Source organism: Oncorhynchus mykiss, chromosome 1 (assembly GCF_057628025.1).
Source record: "Oncorhynchus mykiss isolate SJ-2025 chromosome 1, ASM5762802v1, whole genome shotgun sequence".
NCBI classification, from domain to species: Eukaryota; Metazoa; Chordata; class Actinopteri; order Salmoniformes; family Salmonidae; genus Oncorhynchus; species Oncorhynchus mykiss.
In genome coordinates this window covers 76,830,930-76,853,365 of record NC_143022.1, presented here as the reverse complement: position 1 = coordinate 76,853,365, position 22,436 = coordinate 76,830,930, and the positions used below count along the sequence as shown (strand labels likewise).

The 22,436-nt window shown below is 42.7% G+C and overlaps 2 protein-coding genes across 6 annotated transcripts in view; both read right to left on the bottom strand.

Annotated features, from left to right (window-relative positions):
- Window positions 1–17,761, bottom strand: part of cfap43 (cilia and flagella associated protein 43) — a 41,109-nt gene extending 23,348 nt beyond the window's left edge. For 3 of the 5 annotated variants that reach the window (XR_016497138.1, XM_090240523.1, XM_036985030.2), the window contains exon 1: window positions 17,153–17,761. Coding sequence is in view for 1 of the 5 variants with exons in the window: in XM_036985030.2 (XP_036840925.2) it covers window positions 17,153–17,382 (230 nt within the window). In the remaining 4 variants the exon portion in view is untranslated. The remainder of the gene's footprint in view (window positions 1–17,152) is intronic. The other 2 variants (XM_090240532.1, XM_090240537.1) reach the window with 2 other exon arrangements.
- Window positions 6,625–8,872, bottom strand: LOC110529046 (antiviral innate immune response effector IFIT1-like). The gene is made up of 2 exons (XM_021611189.3): window positions 8,753–8,872; window positions 6,625–8,535 (listed from the first exon to the last, which is right to left on the bottom strand). The coding sequence occupies exons 1-2, from the start codon at window positions 8,776–8,778 to the stop codon at window positions 7,218–7,220; spliced, it is 1,344 nt and encodes a 447-aa protein (XP_021466864.2). The 5' UTR covers window positions 8,779–8,872; the 3' UTR covers window positions 6,625–7,217.
- Window positions 17,762–22,436: the final 4,675 nt, after the last annotated feature.

Here is a 22,436-nt window from a genome sequence, read left to right as displayed (position 1 = left end):
AGTAACAGTAACATGATGCCTTCTAATTGCAGTCACTGTACTCATAATATACAGGAGAACGATCGCCTTACGGCGAGGATAGCTGTGCTGCAAGCCCAGCTTCAGACGCAATCGTTAGGCTAGGGTAATTTCAGCATAGGAAAGGATGAAACAGCGTCTGTGCCACCAGTAAGTACAGATAGTAGTATAAATCCCCTCGCACGGTCCCCGCAGCCGGACAACTTTCTCATGGCTTCTGGAGGGAAATGCTGTAGGAATGCTCAACCTGTGTCGCTCATTCAGCCTACAGAAACTTTCAACCCATTCTCCCCATTAAGCAGCGAGTCGGAGTCAAAGGCAGAGCCTTCTCTGGTCTCTTCTCCTCCCGTTACGGGGTCTGAGACGCTGAAGCCTCCCACCATTAGCTCTGACAAATTGAAAACCCTAGTCATTGTCGACTCCATTACCCGCAGTATTAGACTTAAAACAAATCATCCAGCGATCATACACTGTTTACCACTGGGCAGGGCTACTGACGTTAAGGCTAATCTGAAGATGGTGCTAGCTAAAGCTAAAACTGGTGAGTGTAGAGAGTATAGGGATATTGTTATCCACGTCGGCACCAACGTCAGAGGTCACCAAGCGCAACATAGCTTCAGCGTGTAAATCAGCTAGAAAGATGTGTCTGCATCGAGTAATTGTCTCTGGACCCCTCCCAGTTAAGGGGAGTGATGAGCTCTACAGCAGAGTCTCACAACTCAATCGCTGGTTGAAACGGTTTTCTGCCCCTCCCAAAAGATAGAATTTTTAGATAATTGGCCCTCTTTCTGGGACTCACCCACAAACAGGACCAAGCCTGGCCTGTTGAGGAGTGACGGACTCCATCCTAGCTGGAGGGGTGCTCTCATCTTATCTACGAACATAGATAGGGCTCTAACTCCCCTTGCTCCACAATGAAATAGGGTGCATGCCAGGCAGCAGGCTGTTAGCCAGCCAGCCTGCCAGCTTAGTGGAGTCTGCCACTAGCACAGTCAGTGTAGTCAGCTCAGCTATCCCCATTGAGACCGTGTCTGTGCCTCGACCTAGGTTGGGCAAAACTAAACATGGCGGTGTTCGCCTTAGCAATCTCACTAGAATAAAGATCTCCTCCATTCCTGCCATTATTGAAAGATATTGTGATACCTCACATCTCAAAATAGGGCTACTTAATGTTAGATCCCTCACTTCTAAGGCAGTTATAGTCAACGAACTAATCACTGATCATAATCTTGATGTGATTAGCATGACTGAAACATGGCTTAAGCCTGATGAATTTACTGCGTTAAATGTGGCCTCACCTCCTGGTTACACTAGTGACCATATCCCCCGCTCATCCCGCAAAGGCGGAGGTGTTGCTGACATTTACGATAGCAAATTTCAATCTACAAAAAAAAACGATGTTTCATCTTTTGAGCTTCCAGTCATGAAATCTATGCAGCCTACTAAATCACTTTTTATAGCAACTGTTTACAGGCCTCCTGGGCCATATACAGCGTTCCTCACTGAGTTCCCTAAACTCCTATCGGACCTTGTAGTCATAGCAGATATTGTAATTTTTGGTGACTTCAATATTCACATGGAAAAGTCCACAGACCCACTCCAAAAGGCTTTTGGAGCCATCATCGACTCAGTGGGTTTTTCCCAACATGTCTCCGGACCTACTCACTGCCACAGTCATACTCTGGACCTAGTTTTGTCCCATGGAATAAATGTTGTGGATCTTAATGTTTTTCCACGTAATCCTAGACTATCGGACCACGATTTTATTACATTTGCAATCGCAACAGATAATCTGCTCAGACTCCAACCAAGGATCATCAAAAGTCGGTGCTATAAATTCTCAGACAACCCAAAGATTCCTTGATGCCCTTCCAGACTACCTCTGCCTACCCAAGGACGTCAGAGGACAAAAATCAGTTAACCACCTAACTGAGGAACTCAATTTAACCTTGCGCAAAACCCTAGATTCAGTCGCACCCCTACAGAAAACATCTGAGCTCTGAAGCATGCTTCCAGAAAATTGGAACGGAAATGGCGCCACACCAAACTGGAAGTCTTCTGACCAGCTTGGAAAGACAGTACTGTGCAGTATCGAAGAGCCCTCACTGCTGCTCGATCATCCTATTTTTCCAACTTAATTGAGGAAAATAAGAACAATCCTAAATTTATTTTTGATACTGTCGCAAAGCTAACTAAAAAGCAGCATTCCCCAAGAGAGGATTGCTTTCACTTCAGCAGTAATAAATTCATGAACTTCTTTGAGGAAAAGATCATGATCAATAGAAAGCAAATTACGGACTCCTCTTTAAATCTGCGTATTCCTCAAAAGCTCAGTTGTCCTGAGTCTGCACAACTCTGCCAAGACCTAGGATCAAGAGAGACACTCAAGTGTTTTAGTACTGTATCTCTTTACACAATGATGAAAATAATCATGGCCTCTAAACCTTCAAGCTGCATACTGGACCCTATTCCAACTAAATTACTGAAAGAGCTGCTTCCTGTGCTTGGCCCTCCTATGTTGAACATAATAAACGGCTCTCTATCCACCGGATGTGTACCAAACTCACTAGAAGTGGCAGTAAAAAAGCCTCTCTTGAAAAAGCCAAAAAATATAAAAAACTATTGGCCTATATCGAATCTCCCATTCCTCTAAAAAAAATTGGAAAATCTGTTGCGCAGCAACTCACTGCCTTCCTGAAGACAAACAATGTATACGAAATGCTTCAGTCTGGTTTTAGACCCCATCATAGCACTGAGACTGCATTTGTGAATGTGGAAAATTACCTTTTAATGGCGTCAGACCGAAGCTCTGCATCTGTCCTCGTGCTCCAAGACCTTAGTGCTGCTTTTGATACTATCGATCACCACATTATTTTGGAGAGATTGGAAACCCAAATTGGTTTACACGGACAAGTTCTGGCCTGGTTTAGATCTTATCTGTCGGAAAGATATCAGTTTGTCTCTGTGGATGGTTTGTCCTCTGACAAATCAACTGTAAATGTTGGTGTTCCCCAAGGTTTCGTTTTAGGACCACTATTGTTTTCACTATATACTTTACCTCTTGGGGATGTCATTCGAAAACATAATGTTAACTTCTATGTTCACTGTTATGCGGATGACACACAGCTGTTTTTGACATTTCAATGAAACATGGAGGAGCCCCAAAATTGCCCTTGCTGGAAGCCTCTGTTTCAGACATAAGGAAGTGGATAGCCGCAAACTTTCTACTTTTAAACTCGGACAAAACAGAGATGCTTGTTCTAGGTCCCAAGAAACAAAGATATCTTCTGTTGAATCTGACAAATAATCTTAATGGTTGTACAGTCGTCTCAAATAAAACTGTGAAGGACCTCGGCGTTACTCTGGACCCTGATCTCTCTTTTGATGAACATATCAAGACTGTTTCAAGGACAGCTTTTTTCCAACTACGTAACATTGCAAAAATCAGACATTTTCTGTCCAAAAATGATGCAGAAAAATTAATCCATGCTTTTGTTACTTCTAGGTTAGACTACTGCAATGCTCTACTTTCTGCCTACCCGGATAAAGCACTAAATAAACTTCAGTTAGTGCTAGAATCCTGACTAGAACCAAAAAAATTGATCATATTACTCCAGTGCTAGCCTCCCGACACTGGCTTCCTGTTAAGGCAAGGGCTGATTTCAAGTTCTTACTGCTAACCCACAAAGCATTATATGGGCTTGCTCCTACCTATCTTTCCGAAATGGTCCTGCCGAACATACCTACACGTATGCTACAGTCACAAGATGCAGGCCTCCTAATTGTCCCTAGAATTTCTAAGCAAACAGCTGGAGGCAGGGCTTTCTCCTATAGAGTTCAATTTTTATGGAATGGTCTGCCTACCCATGTGAGAGACGCAGACTCGGTCTCAACCTTTAAGTTTTTATTGAAGACTCATCTCTTCAGTAGGTCCTATGATTGAGTGTAGTCTGGCCCAGGAGTGTGAAGGTGAACGGAAAGGTACAGGAGTAACAAACCGCCCTTGCTAACTCTGCCTGGCCGGTTCCCCTCTCTCCACTGGGATTCTCTGCCTCTAACCCTATTACAGGGGCCGAGTCACTGGCTTACTGGTGCTCTTCCAATGCTGTCCCTAGGAGGGGTGCGTCACTTGAGTGTGTTGAGTCACTGACATGGTCTTCCTGTCTGGGTTGGCGTCCCCCCTTGGGTTGTGCCGTGGCGGAGATCTTTGTGGGCTATACTCGGCCTTGTCTCAGGATGGTAAGTTGGTGGTTGAAGATATCCCTCTAGTGGTGTATGGCCTGTGCTATGGCAAAGTTTGTGTGGTTATATCCTGCCTGTTTGGCCCTGTCCGGGGGTATCATTGGATGGGGCCACAGTGTCTCCTGACCCCTCCTCTCTCAGCCTCCAGTATTTATGCTGCAGTAGTTTATGTGTCGGGGGGCTAGGGTCAGTCTGTTATATCTGGAGTATTTCACCTCGCCGCACTGGTCTGGCTACGGGGAGCATTCAACCAGGTAAGGTTGGGCAGGCTCAGTGCTCAAGACCTCCTGTGCGCTTTCACGGTCCGGTCTATCCGGTGCCACCTCCACGTACCAGCCCTCCGGTGGCAGCCCCCCGCACCAGGCTGTCTCTCCGTCTTCTCCCTACAGGTGCTCCCGCCTCTCCAGCGCTGCTAGAGTCTCCCGTCTGTCCTGAGCTGCCAGAGTCTCCCGTCTGTCCTGAGCTGTCAGAGTCTCCCGTCCGTCCTGAGCTGCCAGAGTCTCCCGTCTGTCCTGAGCTGCCAGAGTCTCCCGTCCGTCCTGAGCTGCCAGAGTCTCCCGTCTGTCCTGAGCTGCCAGAGCCGCCAGTCTGTCCTGAGCTGCCAGAGCCGCCAGTCTGTCCTGAGCTGCCAGAGCCGCCAGTCTGTCCAGAGCCGTCAGTCAGCCAGGAGTGGCCAGAGCCGTCAGTCAGCCAGGAGCTGCCAGAGCCGTCAGTCAGCCAGGAGCTGCCAGAGCCGTCAGTCAGCCAGGAGCTGCCAGAGCCGTCAGTCAGCTAGGAGCTGCCGGAATCGCCCTTCACTCCAGAGCTGCCGGAGTTTCCCGCCTGTCCAGCACTGCCGGAGTCTCCCGCTTGTCAGTAGGTGGCTACTGCCCAGGTCAGTTTTTACTCATTAAAATGGACACTTACCACGCTGCAAATTGGTCCGATCTATCTTACTCCTCATCAGAGGAAGACGACGAACATTACACTGAGGTTAACACAAGTTTAGGAGTTCTTTTACGTTTTGTTCTGTGAGATTATGTCAGTTAACATGACCTTTATGAATTCTGAAGCCTTTATGTGCTTTTTTAAATCATATAAATGCTTAAACATTCACAAAGGGAAGTTAGCTGATAGATTATCTCATAGAACAAAACGTATAAGATCTCCTAAACCTGTTTTTACTACAGACCTTATTTTCAGAGTTTATCCAAAAACACCATTCGTTTCCACATAGGCTTTGTCCAACAAGCCATGCCGGAGTGAGCGTGCCTAGAAAAAGATGCCATTAATATTTCTCTCTGTAAATATAATGGATAATCTGTGCTTCTGCCGAGTCCCCTAAGCAGATGTTCCCGTTTTCAGGAGAAATGGAAAGAGAGCCTGTGAGGTCGAATCCGCTTTTGGACGTTAACAAAGCGACACTCCATTTTAACTCGTCCACATTTACTGGATTGGTTGAACAGTGCAGAAGAGAACCCTGCAAGTTTTATTTTATTTTTGTCAAGACCAGCATATTGGGGGAATCTAGTTTCAGGCGTTTATGTTAGGCCTGCTACATTAGTTTAGGGGAGAGATAACCAAATAGAGAAAGAATATAAATTATCTTAGAGTACAGGACATAATGTAAATAAATGACCCCAGGGTTCACATATTCTTGGAATGAGAATGTTTAAGGCCAAGAGTTTTACCTGACAAGACCAGGAAAAACTCTGAGCCTGTATTTCAACCTTCTGTATGTCAGTTAATCAATGACTAAAATAGAAACATGGGCAAATTTATGAATACTGAACTGGTGATACATGAGACATTGGAGAAGTGATGCGTTGTCTTTCTTAAAACAGTAGGTGGCTACTTACACAGATAAAATCATGTTTTTTGTCAAACCATTGCAAGGGAAGTAGTGTTGTCTGACTAAAACTGAAGGGGTAGCCTACTGTACGAAGTCAAGGAGCTCAATGGTTGTGTTGTGTAATGTGTACTTCAATAATGTCATGTACTTTAAGGATTTTTGAAATACTGCACAGTACTGGCAATAGATTGACCAATCTTTCACAGCAGCAATGATACTGTGATTTCTGGAACAACTTCAGAGAAGGTGATGGATGTATTGTAACGTCTATTGATACTTGTCACCCTTCATTCCCCCATTGCTTCCCATTGAAACATTCTGTGCTATATTGTGGTGTTCTCTGTCTCTGACTGTGTACGCTGACCCTGACCTTGGACCGTATCCATGACCTTATAACCAATCAAACTCAGACCATAGCTGATGATAGTCAATGTATGTAGTCGTACAATTTCAACTGGATATCCACAGCTATGCATTAAGACATTTTAGTAACCTACTGGGATAGTGGTTTATAATTATAAAATGACTTGTTGTTTGCTGTTCCTGTATTTCTTTAATTAATTATCTCTTAATAGAATAGAACAGAATACCTTTATTTTCACAATAACTTACAAGATATTAGACAGTATAATATTAGACATACATTTACCAGAAACAGAATCTATTGTGCCAGGTCCGCATTTTTTTTTTTAAAGCAATAAGATCCTATCTGGATAGACAGTCTGTAAGGCTACTCTATAATGCAATATTGAAGAACAAAATATGAGTTTGTCTACACTACATTAGTGTGCAGCAAACCTTTACAGATACAATTGAAACTGTGGATTTGAGACAGATGTTTGTCATGTTAGGCCTACATATTTATAGGATTTACAATCAGCCTTGAATTTTTACTTTCTAGTTTTAGTATTGTTGATCATGCAAATAAATCCCTGTAGCCAAATTAAGCGCAGACATTTTTAATACTAAAGTATTCAATGGTTACTGAATAAAATCTTGTCCTAGATTTGTCCTAGTGGTATAGTGAATATATTTTCCACATTAATCAATCATAAACAGGTGATGCAAAGTTGACTTACTCGGCAGGCAGTTCTGGTTAATTCAAGCCTTTATTGTAAAAAAAGGTCTAGAACTGGCTGACAGCACCTTCTCCATCAAGTCCATCCAGAAAGTCGACAATTTCCTCAGCTCTGTCTCCTCCATTATGGACAATGGACAACAAAACACGAACACTACTGTCACGTTGGCCAGTGGGTAGCATAATCTCTACTGCCTTCTTGTGGATATCAATTGACCTGGAATCATCTTGTTTGGCATAAAACAAATACTGGGCATACCAGTTGTAGAATTTTTGTAAATCCTGTGGTTCCATTCCTTCTATTTCAAGAAGCAGGTCCTCAAATATCTTATCTGCTCTATCAACTCTGCCAGATTCTTTGTACATGGCAGAGAGTTCCAGTTTAGCTGCAAGGGATTTTGGGTAGAGTGTGACCACCTCTTCATAAAGGCTGACTGCATTTTCAATCAGAATATGCCTCATTGGGTTCCTTTTCTCTTCCAGAGAGAAAATCTTCCATTTGTAACACTTCCCAAGATGTCTCTTCAGCTGGCGTGAATTGGGGTGTCTCTCCAGGGTCCTTCTTGCCAGGTCAATGCTTGAATCATGAGAGATGTATTCTTTTAAAAAATCTAGCAAGATTCCAAATCCACCAAAGCAGTCCAAAGCCTTCTCTGTCACTTCCTTTGCAAGTTTACATGCTTCCTCAACCTGGCCACTCTCTGCAAGCCTCTGCAGGTACATCACTGTGATGTACAAATCTTCTGGATCCAATTCTCTAGCAATCCGTAGGCGCTCCAACATCTCAGATCGCAGCTTCGGGGTAATGTCTTTCCTATCAACAGATTTATTAAATGCCATGGCGTAGCCACAGCGCAGCACCTTGTTCTCAGGGTCCTCTTTTAAGGCCATCCGGAAGCAATATACCGCTGCCTTCCTCTTGCTTACATCAAACGTATTCAAAGTCCAGGCCCTTTCACCCCATACTACACCTGGGCAGGGCGAGGGGTTGTCCCGCAATAGTCTCCCCACCTTCTCCACATAGGTCTGGCTCTCTGTTAGCTCCCCTTGGTGATAGTGTACCCAAGCCAGGTTCCCATAGTGGACCACCAGACTTAGCTCCATGCCATCTTGGCTGCTTTGGCGAATGGCCTCTTCAGCCTTCTTCAGGCAACGAAGAGCGTCCTCTGTGAAGCCCAGAGCATAGTGTAGGTAAGCCAGGAAGTTGTACAGATAACCCTCCCAGGAATATTGAACCCCCTCTCTGTTGCTGATATCTATCATCGTTTCTCTGAGGCTTTCTAGTTTAGATCTGCTGTAGTCCAGCTTCCAGGTGAAGTGGCATTCCAAACCCTGCAGCCTAATTTTCAAGGAGGTCTGAGCCATTCTGGTTAAAAAAAGACAACATTTTAATTGTATACATTTTTTTCATGAACAATACCTAAGAGAGATCTTTAAGACCTGGATGGTGAACCAAGGACTAATTTCAGTCATATGAGAGGAGAGGAGAGGAGAGGAGAGGAGAGGAGAGGAGAGGAGAGGAGAGGAGAGGAGAGGATAGAGAGAGAGAGAGAGAGAGAGAGTGCTAGAGAGATATCACTTACCTCATAGTTGGACAAGAGAAAGCCATCTTGTGGTCTCTGAGTTTCAACACAGAGCAAATGAGTGTCTGATTAGATACCTCACGGACTCTATCCTGATTTTATACCACATTATCTTCCAATGGGCAAGTTATGCTGATATTACCTCACTTTACAAACAACTATCATAATTTTGTTTCTAGCAAATAGAGACCAAAGCAAATTAGTGTTTGCCAAGGGCTGTTATGATAACCATATTACCGTCATCAGCAGTTATGAGTCATGAAGGCAGTCAAATTCCACTTGACCGTTTAGTCACGGTAATTAGTCTCATTCAAGCTCTGATGCTAATGATGGTCATTAGTAGCTTACCAAACACGCTAACTGCCTGGTACTCAGCACTCTATTGTCCCTCTAATCACTCTGACGTCAATGCATATGTCATCAAAAATCTAATCTAACACTTCATGAGAGCCCATGAGCTCATGTTGTGCAACATTTCTATAGTCTATGCAATTGCATGAGAAAACAGAGTGGTGGCCTCTATTAAAAAGAGGAGGATTCCATCAGCTTTCTAAAGGCTTACAATATTCATTTCTCAACTTTCCTAATATTAAGCAAATTGCTTCTCTTTACAGCAGGAGTATAGCCTACCTGGCTGGCATTAAACAATGAGCCTCCATTTGCTATTTATGACATGTGCATGGATGACATGTCTTTTTTTTTCCCCTGCCCCTGTTTTGAGACAGGTGTATGACAATGGTCCATGTTAAAGTATGATATGTTAGGTAAAAATAATAAAGACAGACACAAATGTCATTGTACATGTCCCTACATACGGGGTCTAGGGAATAGCCCAGCTATCAACTACCTATCTACTAGACTCCGTAACATCATCCTTTTCAATAGAAAGTGAAAACATAACAGAACAACATTAAGTTCTTATTAACAGTCAAGTCATAACAATTGAAAAAGCATTACATTTTCTATTTACATCAGTTGTCATTTTCCTCTGTTTTTACATTTGATATTTTTATATAAACAGAGGACAAGTTACCACAGACTCTTGCTTACAGAGTAAGCCTGTCTAGTGGCTTACACAGTTGACCCACCCGTGAGTAAGTATGGGCTCTGACAGGGGTAGGATTAGGGCCACGAGCTGGAGAGCTTGGTGTGCTAGAATCCTAACCTTCAGTTGGCTCCTGTCTCAATTCTGTGCCCCTTGCCTTTAGCCCTGGACTGAGATCCAACTCATCTAGGTGCATGAATGGCGTGTTCTCGTTAGTTGTCTGCTCTGCTACATGCAGATCCACCTGATTGCGACGATAGAGGGAGCCACCAGGTAAGAATGTGGTGCAACACTCTGTAGGCATGTATCCAGACTCCAAAGTCCTGGGTGGTCTCCCGGCAGTGGTTTCATCCTTATTGTTTCACCCACCTCCAGCTCTGGTAAGTCTCCAGCAGTCTGGTCGTAGAAGCACTTAGTGAGCTGCTTTCTGTGCCACAGTTTGTCCGTGACCCCAACCATGACGCATGGCTCAAGTGGCTTTTTAGCTACGGGGATGGTAGTCTTCAGAGGTCTGGACAGCAAGCGTTGCACTGGGCTTCTGTCCATGTTTCGGTGGGTGTGTTCCCCCACTGTAAGATGGCTTTCCAGGGGTCGTTGCTGTCACGCAAGGCCCTCCGTCACAGGGTTTTTGCAATCTTGACAGCTGACTCTGCCTTGCCATTTGCCTTTAGGCGTGGAGGTCACATGGTCAAACTCCCATTCTGAGGCGAAACGCTTGAACTGTGCAGTTGTCCGTGATGACCTTGTCAGGCTGGCCTTACCTTGCACTGCGCCTTGAAGCACTTTATGACTGTCTCTGCAGACAAGTCAGGGAGCCGTTCAATTTCTCAAAAGTCAGTGTAGTGCTCAAAAATGAGAAGATAGTGCTTTTGTCTGTGGCTGAATAAGTCCATGCTGATGATTTGCCAAGCCCTTGTGGGCAGTTTGTGCGACATCATGGTTTCCTTTTGCTGTTTAAGAGTGTACTCGTTGCATGTGGTACAGCTGCTGACAAAGTCTTTAATTTCTGCTTGCATTTTTGGTCAGTATAATGTTTCACGTGCCTGGCAGTAGCATGTGTCACCTCCAACGTGACTCGAGTGTATGCGAGTAAGCATCTCTGGACTTAGTGATTTGGGAATAATGACATTCTGACCTCTGAACAAGATGCCATTTTGCACGCTGATCTCATCTCGAAAGATCCAGTATTCTCTCACTGTGAAAGGTGTCTCCTCTTTCAGGTATGGCCAACATGTGAGAGCCATGGACTTCAGTGACGTTTAAGTAGTCTGCTTGATTGCTCTGTTGAACATATTGTTGTTCCTGCTGTAGCGAACAGATGACATGCTGCTGATAGGCAGTGCCTCTGCCTGTATATTGTGCTGTTGCCCTGCTCATTGTGTCGCTGATGTACATCTCTGGCCTTTTCTTGTAGACAACCTTCAGGCTGTAGTTTTGCATAGTTATGAGCATGCTTTGAAGCCTCTTGAGCGCGTTGAGGAGAGGTTTATTGAATATGGCAATGAGTGGTTTGTGGTCCGTTTCATTGGTGACCAGCTCTCGGCCATATAAGTTGTGATGGAAGCACTGGCAGGAGAAGACTATGCTGAGGCACTCTTTCTCAATTTGTGCATGTTAGATGGGGGTGAGCGATCTCAAAGCGAACCCAATGGGCTGGCCTTCCTGTATATAGCCATGTTCTTGTTATTTTATTGTGTTACTTTTAATTGTTTTTTACTGTAGTTTATTTGGTAAATATTTCCTTAACTCTTCTTGAACTGCACTGGTGATTAAGGGCTTGTATGTAAGCATTTCACGGTAAGGTCTACACTTGTTGTATTTGGCGCACGTGACAAATAAAGTTTGATTTGATTTCTGAATAAGGCAACATCCAAGTTCACTTTGGCTGGAGTCCCGCAAAACTGGCATGGATGAAGCCAAAGATTTAATCTCCTGCACTATGGCCTCATGTTTGGTTAGCCAGTGCCATGGTGTGTCTTTGTCCAGCAACCAGCGCAGAGGCTCACAGACTGCTGATAGGTGTGGCATGACCTTTGCAAGATAGTTTGCAAAGCTGATGAGACGCTGCACTCCATTTGCATCAGACAGATTTGACATGATGAGGATCGCACTGACTTTGTCTGGGTCTGGCTTCAGGCCTTTGACCGAGAGAATGTGGCCATGGAAGTGGACGCCTTTCACCTTGAACTGCAGCTTCTTCAGGCCAAAGCGTAGCTTAATTTATGGGCATGTGGGACGGTAACGTGGGACAACATCCGGTGAAATTGCAGAGCGCTAAAAGTCTAAATACACCATTTGTAATATTAAACATTCATGTAAATACATGTGTCTTACATCATTTAAAAGCTTAACTTCTTGTTAATCCAGCCGCTTTGTCAGATTTCAAAAAGGTTTATGGCGAAAGCATACTATGAGATTATCTGAGGACAGCGCCCATCACACAAAAGTATTACTAGCATTTTCCAACCAAGGATTAGCGTCACGAAAGTCAGAAATAGCAATTAAATAAATCGCTTACCTTTAAAGATATTCCTCTGGTGGCAATGCCAAGTATCCCAGCGATACAGTGAATGTTCATTTTGTTTGATAAAATCAATTTTTATAGCCTAACATGGAACATTTGTAAACCGCTTGTGTCGTGAATTCCGTCTCATTCAACTTTTGACGAAACATTCAATGTAATTACACACACTAAACATACGTTTATCCAGTCATGGTTGGTTTATTGCAATCCTCTGGTTGACCGAAACAAACCGATTTGAAGACACCAATCAATGATCTAATTGCGCACCAATGATAGGACTAGTCTTTCGTCGAATGACTATATTTTGGCCCAATGACCACTGATCATCTTGAAATCTTGCTTGGAAGATAGCCAATGAGCTGAGGTAAAAGGCATTATGTAATGGTTATACGTTCGAAGACCAGCCTTTGTCATAAACTCAGGCGTAAAAGAGGTTAATTCGCCATTGCAAATCATACTTGACGATGCCACGAGTGTTACACATAGCAGTACATGGTAAAGAGCATTTTCAGCTATTTTATATATTTAAATTGTGGGGAATAAATCTGGAAAAGCAAAAACAAAGTCTAGGCATACAGATTTAACCCAAATTATAGAGGAAATTGATAGGGAAAGCGAGACAGAGTTGCTTCAGGAAGATGAGTCAGTCAACGATGATAGTTTTGACTCACAGGCAGAAGACATGTTTCTGCTTGGAGAGGATGCCATTTTGGATTGGTAAGTACTTGTCATGCTAATGCTGTTGTTTGAAATTAATAATATCAAATATTATTAATTTGAATTTTTTTGAGATTTTCTTATTTTATTTGCAATATATAAAAAATATCATAATTAATGAAATGTGTAAAGTAACATTGGCTATACATTGTGGATGTGTGTGTGTGTATTATATATTTTTTACATTTATTTTATAAAAACATGGAATGGAGTAGAATGGAACAGCACTTCACCATAGTGATTATGTTCCCTGTACTCTATATAATACATATATCTGTTAATTTTACATGTTGATACAGGGCTCATAGGTGAAAGTATTCTTACTGATTTTTTGTATTTTTTTTGCCAAGCACTCTGAATATGAGCCCCCAATGTCAAGGTGTCCATCCCCAACTGAAGCTGGTTCATCGAGCCGGACCGCTGCTGTTTCCGTCTCCACACCTACCCAGGCCATCTAGAGGTGTGAAGGCACTGACAAAGAAGTGGAGGAGGGAAAGTGTAAAACCTGCAGAAGATCGTTGGCACACTGTATTAGACGAGGATGTGGAGCCACTTCCACCAACATTCAGACCGAAAAGACCACCAGGACCGCAGCTGGACATGACCTCAAAGTACAGCCCCATTCAACTTTTTCAGCTGTTTTTCACCTCGTCTGTTATTGATTCCCTGGTGTCTAACACCAACAAGTATGGGGCTAAGAAGCAGGCAGGAAAGAAAGAGGCATGGAAGCCCATTTCCATGTCAGACCTTTTCTGCTACCTTTCACTGGTCATTTACATGGGGCTGGTGAAGTTGAAAACTCTGAGGGACTACTGGAAAACGTCACCTCTCCATCTACTGCCTTTCCCCATCACTGTCATGTATTGTAAAAGGTTTCAGACTATCTCAGGGGCGCTTCACATCAGTGACCCAGAAGTTGATGGGGAGAATGACAAGAAGAGAGGCACAGCAAGGTTTGATAGGCTCTGCAAAATCAAACATCTCTACCCCAACATCGTTGAGGCCTGCAAGACCCAGCCTGCCTAGAACCTGTCCCTAGATGAGAGGATGGTAGCCTCAAAGGCCAGAATTGGCCTCAAACAATACATGCGTAACAAACCAACAAAATGGGGTTACAAACTGTTTGTTTTGGCTGATACTGTTTGCCTACACTTACATTATTTTGTTTATGAAGGGTAAACAGTTTTGCTACCAGTAAAGGACTTAGTCATGACTCCATTATGGAGTTATAGGATTTTCAACTGCTGGGGAAGGGCTACAAATGGTTTGTGTACAGCTTCTACACAAGCCCTACCTTGTTTACAGACCTGAGGAAGCAGGTTGTGTGGGCTTGTAGCACCATTCGGACCAACAGAGTGGGCTTTCCAAAAACAAAGGTGAACGACATGCCTAAGCGGGCTGATCGGGGTACCATGTGATGGATTCGTGAAGATGGCCTGCTCTTTGTAAAGTGAATGGATACCAGAGAGGTGGTCATGTGCACAACTATCCACAAGTCCTTCAGTGGCGATCACATCATCAGGCGTGTAGGTCACTACTGGGGCATGGACCACAAAAAAATGTCCCCATTCCAGCTGCTGTAAAGGACTACAACAAGGGCATGGGAGGTGTGGACCTGTCAGACGCACTGATAGGCTACTACAATGTTCTCCACAAGACAATGAAATGGTACAAGACATTGTTCTATCATTTCATCGGCATTGCTGTGGTGAATGCCTTCATCCTCCAGAAGGAAATGGCTAAGAACTGTGGACAGCCCCCCATCTCACAGCTAGCCTTCAGAGAGCTGCTCATCCAGGAGCTTGCTAGCTACAGCAAGTCCACTGTAGCACCTTCTGTCCCCTCTACCTCTGTCCCTTCTGCTCCAACCAGTGGTGTTCACCTGCCCAGATTCATCTCTGCAGGCATGAATGTGCCACAGGGCAAAAAGGGCACAGTAGGGAGGTTATCGTTGTGCGCTTTGTCACAGGAAATGACCCATCACCTGCACCACTTGTTCAGTAACCCTCTGCTTTACAGCAGAAAGAGACTGCTATGGGCCATGGCATCAGCAGCACAATATTGTGTAGAGGACTGAGGGTCTTCACAATATTGTAAATTGAAAGTGTGTAAATAGTTACCCTTGTTATTCTTTATTTTTTATTTTAGGGGGTGTGTTAGAATAGCATTTATGTATTTTGTATATAGTTATTTGCTTCCAAATGTATCACTGTACCAATTCGGCCACTTAGGTACATTTGGGTACATGTGTGTGGGACACCTGGGTGACTTCATGCTCAATGTCATGTAGCTTGCTCATTCCTGAAGTTATCTGTCTGAAACTTTCCTCAACTATTGTTGTCTTCTTATGTTCTTCATTGAAATTATCCCCAGCATCCTATCTGAATGTTTGGCTGTTGTTATTAATTTGAAAGATGATGCAACAATAATAAAATAAATAATAAAATACATTTTCCTTGTGTTATCTTCTACCAGATCTATTGTGTTATATTCTCCTACATTCAATTCACATTTCCACAACATTCAGAGTGTTTCCTTTCAAATGATACCAAGAATTGTCATATGTCTATGTGAAACGGGTAAGGCGGAGTCAGGCACAGGACACAGAGATGAGTAATAACCGTTACTTTACTCAAAAAGATGTCATGTGGCCATCGGCCTCATACTTGTCCAGCTGGGCCTTCACATCCAGTTTCATTGCAATGGGCACATTGCGAGGAGCACACTGGACTGGAGGGAAGCTCTCATCCAATTTTTTAAGTGTACCTTAAAAAATAGTGAATCTTGCCCTCACTCACCCATTTTTTGCTTTTGAGACACTTTTGCAAAGGGATAATTAGTTCCACAAGCAATGCAGGTTTTCCGTTGGCAGAGCAGTGCACTTTGCCTTGTGCGTGGGGTTTCAATTTCCATTGCTCTCATTCTCATGTCAGTGACTTCGGCAGTGCGGCACACTTCAATGGCAGTTACTAATGTTAAGCCTATCTCTCTTAGTAGTCGCCCTCAGCTCGTGTTCTCATTTGGAATTCCCAGTACTATTTTGCCACGAATCAATTAATCTTTCAATCCCCCGCATTCACAAGTAGCTGATCTTTCTCTCAAACGGGTTACGAAGTTGTGTACTGACTCACCCTCTTCCTGTTTGCAGCTTCCAAAAACGAACCACTCGTAAATTACGTTCCTGGCGGGTTTGAAGTAATTCCCTAATGTATCCAGTATGGCCTTTGCATCAGCCTGTTGTCGTGCTGTGAGGGTGAGATTGTGCCGTTAAATATGCCTGCATTCTCTCCCCATTAAGCTCCTCAGAGTTGCCGCTTGGACCTCTTTGGGATTCTCTTGTAGACCGGTCGCTAGTGCATAGTCTTTAAATTCATCCCTGAAGTTGTCCCAATTAGTATTCCAGTCCCCTGTGAGAACCACGGGATTTGGTGGCGGAATGCTCACTGCCATAGCTATGGAATAGGAGATCTCTTTGCCTTCAGCCATCGAGGTAGGTAGTGATGCTAGCTAGCCAGCTAACAACGAGTTGATCAGTGGTGTGACTAACATTGGCAGTAGGAAACGGTGTATGTTAACATATGGAACGTAACTGCGCCTAAACTGTACTTAGCTACAAAAATAACAAACATGTTTTTTTAGCCTCTGATACCATGTTTCAGTATGATATATTGGATAAACGAATAAAGACAGACACAAATGTGAAGTTCAATAGCCTTGTTCAAGTATTGTAGTAGTCCCTACATACGGGGTCCGGGGAACAGCCCAGCTAGTCGATTACCTATCAACTAGACTCCGTAACAGTCCATTCTAAATCAAAACAAATTTCACACATATTATTTAGTGTATGTAAAGACAAGATTAAATCAAGAATAGTCTGATTGGGGACAATTAGGGATGCACCGATATTACATTTTTAGCTGATACCAAAATCCAATATTTTCTTGCCAGAAAACCCGATACGATGACCAATATTTAAAATTTTAGAGGCCTTTTAATTGCTCTAGTACAGTTAAATAGTTGAAACACACACACTGACCAAAAAGTTATTTTGTTGGCATTTACTTATGTCCCCATTCCCAGTAAAACATAATCAAAACCAATTTGTTTCACTTACTTGCTGGCTGTTTCGCTGTTCATTTGCTCAGTCGTTTCATTCTCAACCAGGATTTTGTCATACATGTCAAGTAGTGAAGTTTCAGCTCTGTGTGTCCTTGGTCTCTCTTCCTTGGTGCGCACTGTCACTGTGTCCGTTTCCAACTTGTCCAGCTGTGTCTGTAACATTTCACGTAAACCCTGTTTCTTGTCTGCATTGAAGTAGCGGTCCTTGTACCTAGCATCGAGCATGGTGGTGACACAGTAAAGAGGCTCAGAGAGAATGCCACCGAATCGCTTGTTCACAGCCTCTAGTAGAATACCTTTGCAAGTTTAACCTCACGGTCTGGCGGAAGTTTTGTTGAGCAGGCATTTCAATGCCGTGACAGAGGGTATTACGTCTGCTGCAGAAGCAGTTGATGAGCTTATTTCTCGAGCCAGTTGTTTGAATGGAGCGAGGAGTGTGTTCATGTTTCCAAGTTTCAAACATGTTCTCAAATGCCATTGAAATGGCAGCAGCGGTATGGGTGCCAGCACATTCTTGAGCATGCAATACGGCATTCCTCAGTACGAAATCCTTGTCGACCCACTGTGCTGTCAGACTCGGCATGCTCATGGGGCTGACATCGCTGGTCTAAATGTCAGTTATCAAGCTAATAGCAGTGACGCCCATAGCAAGTAGTTCATGGATGTGAGTCGGGGTGCTTGACCAGTCGGCGAAAGCCAACATCATCCACGACAGAGAACTGTTGATTGTCAAGGGCAATCAATTTCATTGTCTTGGCATTAATGGATTTCGCCTTTGAGTTGTCTTGCTGAAATGTTCTTACTCTTTCAAATGACTGCTCGACTTGAACTTGTTCAGTTGTTGGAAGTGTGCTCTTAACCTTTCTGATCTCCCCATCCCGGATCCGGGATCGTGAATACAGACTCAAGCTCATTACCATAACGCAACGTTAACTATTCATGAAAATCGCAAATGAAATGAAATAAATATGCTAGCTCTCAAGCTTAGCCTTTTGTTAACAACACTGTCATCTCAGATTTTCAAAATATGCTTCTCAACCATTGCAAAACAAGCATTTGTGTAACAGTATTGATGGCTAACGTAGCATTTAGCATTAGCATTCAGCTGGCAACATTTACACAAAAAAACAGAAAAGCATTCAAATAAAATCATTTACCTTTGAAGAACTTCAGATGTTTTCAATGAGGAGACTCTCAGATAGCAAATGTTCAGTTTTTCCTGAAAGATTATTTGTTTAGGACAAATCGCTCCGTTTTCTGCGTCACGTTTAGCTATGAAAAAACCCCTGTATCCAGGATTGTGTAAATCTATCAGCAAGCTCATTAGCATAACACAACGTTAACTATTTATGAAAATCGCAAATGAAATGAAATAAATATGCCATCTCTCAAGCTTAGCCTTTTGTAAACAACACTGTCATCTCAGATTTTCAAAATATGCTTCTCAACCATAGGAAAACAATAATTTGTATAAAAGTAGCTAGCTAGCGTTAGCGTTTCGCGTTAGCATTTAGCGTTAGCATTAGCGTTAGCATCCAGCACGCAACATTAACAAAAACATAAAAGCCTTCAAATAAAATCATTTACCTTTGAAGAACTTCTGATGTTTTCAATGAGGATACTCTCAGTTAGATAGCAGATGCTCAGTTTTTCCAAAAAGATTCCTTGTGTATTAGAAATAGCTCCTTTTATACATCACATTTGGCTACCAAAAAAAATCCGAAAATTCAGTCCTCAAAACGCGAACTTTTTTCCAAATTAACTCCATAATATCGACTGAAAACATGGCAAACGTTGTTTAGAATCAATCATCAAGGTGTTTTTCACATATCTCTTCATTGATACATCGTTCTTGGACACATGCTTTCTCCCCTGAATCAAATGGTAAAGTAGAAGCAGCTGGCAATTGCGCACCGAATTCGACGCAGGACACCAGGCGGACACTTGGAAAATGTAGTCTCTTATGGTCAATCTTCCAATGATATGCCTACAAATACGTCACAATGCTGCTAAGACCTTGGGCGAACGACAGAAAGTGTAGGCTCATTCGTTGCGCAATCACAGCCATATAAGGAGAGAATGGAAAACAGAGCTTCAGAAATTCTGCTAATTCCTGGGTGATGCATCATCTTGGTTTCGCCTGTAGAATGAGTTCTGGGGCACTTACAGACAAAATCTTTGCAGATTCTGAAACTTCAGAGTGTTTTCTTTCCAAAACTGTCAAGAATATGCATAGTCGAGCATCTTTTCGTGACAAAATATCGCGCTTAAAACGGGAACGTTTTTTATCCAAAAATGAAATAGCGCCCCTAGAGCTCTATTTTTCTGCTTTTGTTCTAAGTAGTTGCTGAACGTCTGGGGGTCATGCACTTTCAAATGAGTAATTAGGTTTGTGGTATTAAATGATGTCACTTTCTTTCCTCCTCGGGAAATAATAGCAGCACAAACGTTGCATATGGCCTTTTTGTTATCTTCCTTTGAAACTTAAAAATAGATCCACACAGTAGACATTGTGGGCTAGGTTAGGATTGCTGTGTTGCACGTGTAGAGCTATATTTTTCATGGCATCATTACGTCATCGTAGTATTCAACCCCTTGGCATTTTTCCTATTTTGTTGTCTTACAACCTGGAATTAAAATAGATTAATTTGGGGGGGGGGGGGGGGTCATTTGATTTACACAACATGCCTACAAATTTGAAGATTAAACATATTTTTTATTGTGAAACATACAAGAAATAAGACAAAAAAAACTATACACTTGAGGGTGCATAACTATTCACCCCCCCAAAGTCAATACTTCTCTCTCTATTAACTTGCCAAATCTAGCCACTGCGATTTTTGCCCATTCTTCAAGGCAAAACTGCTCCAGTTCCTTCAAGTTGGATGGGTTCCGCTGGTGTACAGCAATCTTTAAGTCATACCACAGATTCTCAATTGGATTGAGGTCTGGGCTTTGCCTAGGCCATTCCAAGACATTTAAATGTTTCCCCTTAACCCACTTGAGTGTTGCTTTAGCAGTGTGCTTAGGGTCATTGTCCTGATGGAAGGTGAACCTCCGTCCCAGTCTCAAATCTCTTGAAGACTGAAACAGGTTTCCCTCGTTCCCATCATTCCTTCAATTCTGAGCAGTTTCCCAGTCCCTGCCGATGAAAAACATCCCAACAGCATGATGCTGCCACCACCATGCTTCACTGTGGTGATGGTGTTCTCGGGGTGATGAGAGGTGTTGGGTTTGCACCAGATATAGCATTTTCCATGATGGCCAAAAAGCTCAATATTAGTCTCATCTGACCAGAGTACCTTCTTCCATATATTTGGGGAGTCTCCCTAAACACACCAAATGTGTTTGCTTATTTTGTTATTTATTAAGCAATGTCTTTTTTCTGGCACTCTTCCATAAAGCCCAGCTCGGTGGAGTGTACGGCTTAAAGTGGTCCAATGTACAGATACTCCAATCTCCGCTGTGGAGCTTTGCAGCTCCTTCAGGGTTATCTTTGGTCTCTTTGTTGTCTCGCTGATTAATGCCCTCCTTGCCTTGTCCATGAGTTTTGGTGGGCGGCCCTCTCTTGGGACGTGCCGTCATCATTGCTTTGCACAAAAGGTTTGTTGTGGTGCCATATTCTTTCATTTTTTTAAATAATGGATAGAATGGTTCTCCGTGGGATGTTCAAAGTTTCAGATTTTTTATTATAACCCAACCCTGATCTGTACTTCTCCACAACTTTGTCCCTGACTTGTTTGGAGAGCTCCTTGGTCTTTATGGTGCCGTTTGTTTGGTGGTGTTGCAGACTCTGGGGCCTTTCAGAACAGGTGTATATGCACTGAGATCATGTGACAGATCATGTGACACTTAGATTGCACACAGATGGACTTTATTTAACTAATTGTGTGACTTTTGAAGGTAATTATTTGCACCAGATCTTATTTAGGGGCTTCATTTTTTAAACAAGTAATTTTTTTCACAATTTGGACTATTTTGTGTATGTCCATTATATGAAATCCAAATAAAAATCTATTTAAATTACAGGTTGTAATGCAACAAAATAGGAAAAACGCCAAGGGGGATGAATACTTTTTCAAGGCACTGTAGGTTTTCACGTCAGCTTTGACATCGGTTTTGCACATCGGCGTTAAACTAGACATCGGGCCGATGCCAATGTTGGCATTTTTAGCTAATATCGTCCGATTCCGATATGCTTATTGATATATCGTGCATCCCTAATAACAATATTAGGCTATCACTTGTAAATGATATTTTATTACTTGTGAATGATGCCCAGCGTAAGGCAAGAAACTGTGCTTTTTTTTCGCAACAATTTTGAATCATATAGCATTACATGAGTAATGGTGCATTAGCGGGAAAACACCATTATCAAGTGCCCATAGGCCTGTATGTTTTGATAAGGTTTGTTTTACAACTAAAGTGGCCAAATAACTTCTTATAAATAAGCACATTAATCCGCTTTACAAGGGGTTTACAGCCTAACTGGCATACATAAGCAGTGCGTGAGTTTCAAATTTGGGGAAGATCATTTTCACAATAAAAACGCACCTTTATAATAAAAGCATTACATGAGTAATCGCATTTGCAGTCACTTGATAATGGTGTTTTCCCGCTAAGTGGACCATTCACACTTATAGCCTACTGCTGTGTGTGCATTGCTGCATTTATAATGTGAAGAAATAGCCTAATAGTTGAGTCAGCCTAATCTGTTGAGTCAGCCTCATTGAGTAAAACTGTTTTTTTGATGCCAGTAGTTGTATTAATTTGGGATCTATAGCTTCCCATAACTGTCCCAGACTATGTTTGGAATATATTTTTCTTACACAGAATAGAATAAGTCAACTTTTGTATTATGGATAGTGGATTGACATAGGCTAGTGCTTTTGCTGTTTGTCAGGCCTACTTATCATGTTGGCTGACAAAATTGTAAATGTGGACAGATCTTCTAATATCTTCAATATGCACCTCGGAATAGGATAAGGTAGTTGAGTCCCCGATGTGTCTGTCTTCACTTGTAGCCTGTGAGAAAGTAGGCCTAACAACACTCGATCAGATGATGGAGAACCATGTGAGTGAGAGGTGCTTCGGAGCGTGAAGCACTCAGGGAGAAGGGAATAGTAATTTATTATATTCAGCGCAAAGGCATGGATTTTGTTAGGAGGCATTACGGACACACAAAGGAGAAAGTCGAGGCATTATCATGTGCTTGTCAAATTGTGAATGACAGACTGATGAAGTGTGTACAGCCTGTGCAAAAAAACAAAGCACATCTC

Bases quoted from the DNA above. Each gene is read 5' to 3' on its own strand.
- LOC110529046 (XM_021611189.3), bottom strand. From the start codon at position 8,778: ATGGCTTTCTCTTGTCCAACTATGAG. The intron at 8,536-8,752 runs GTAAGTGATATC...TTTTTTAACCAG, and splicing joins TTCTCTTGTCCAACTATGAG to AATGGCTCAGACCTCCTTGA.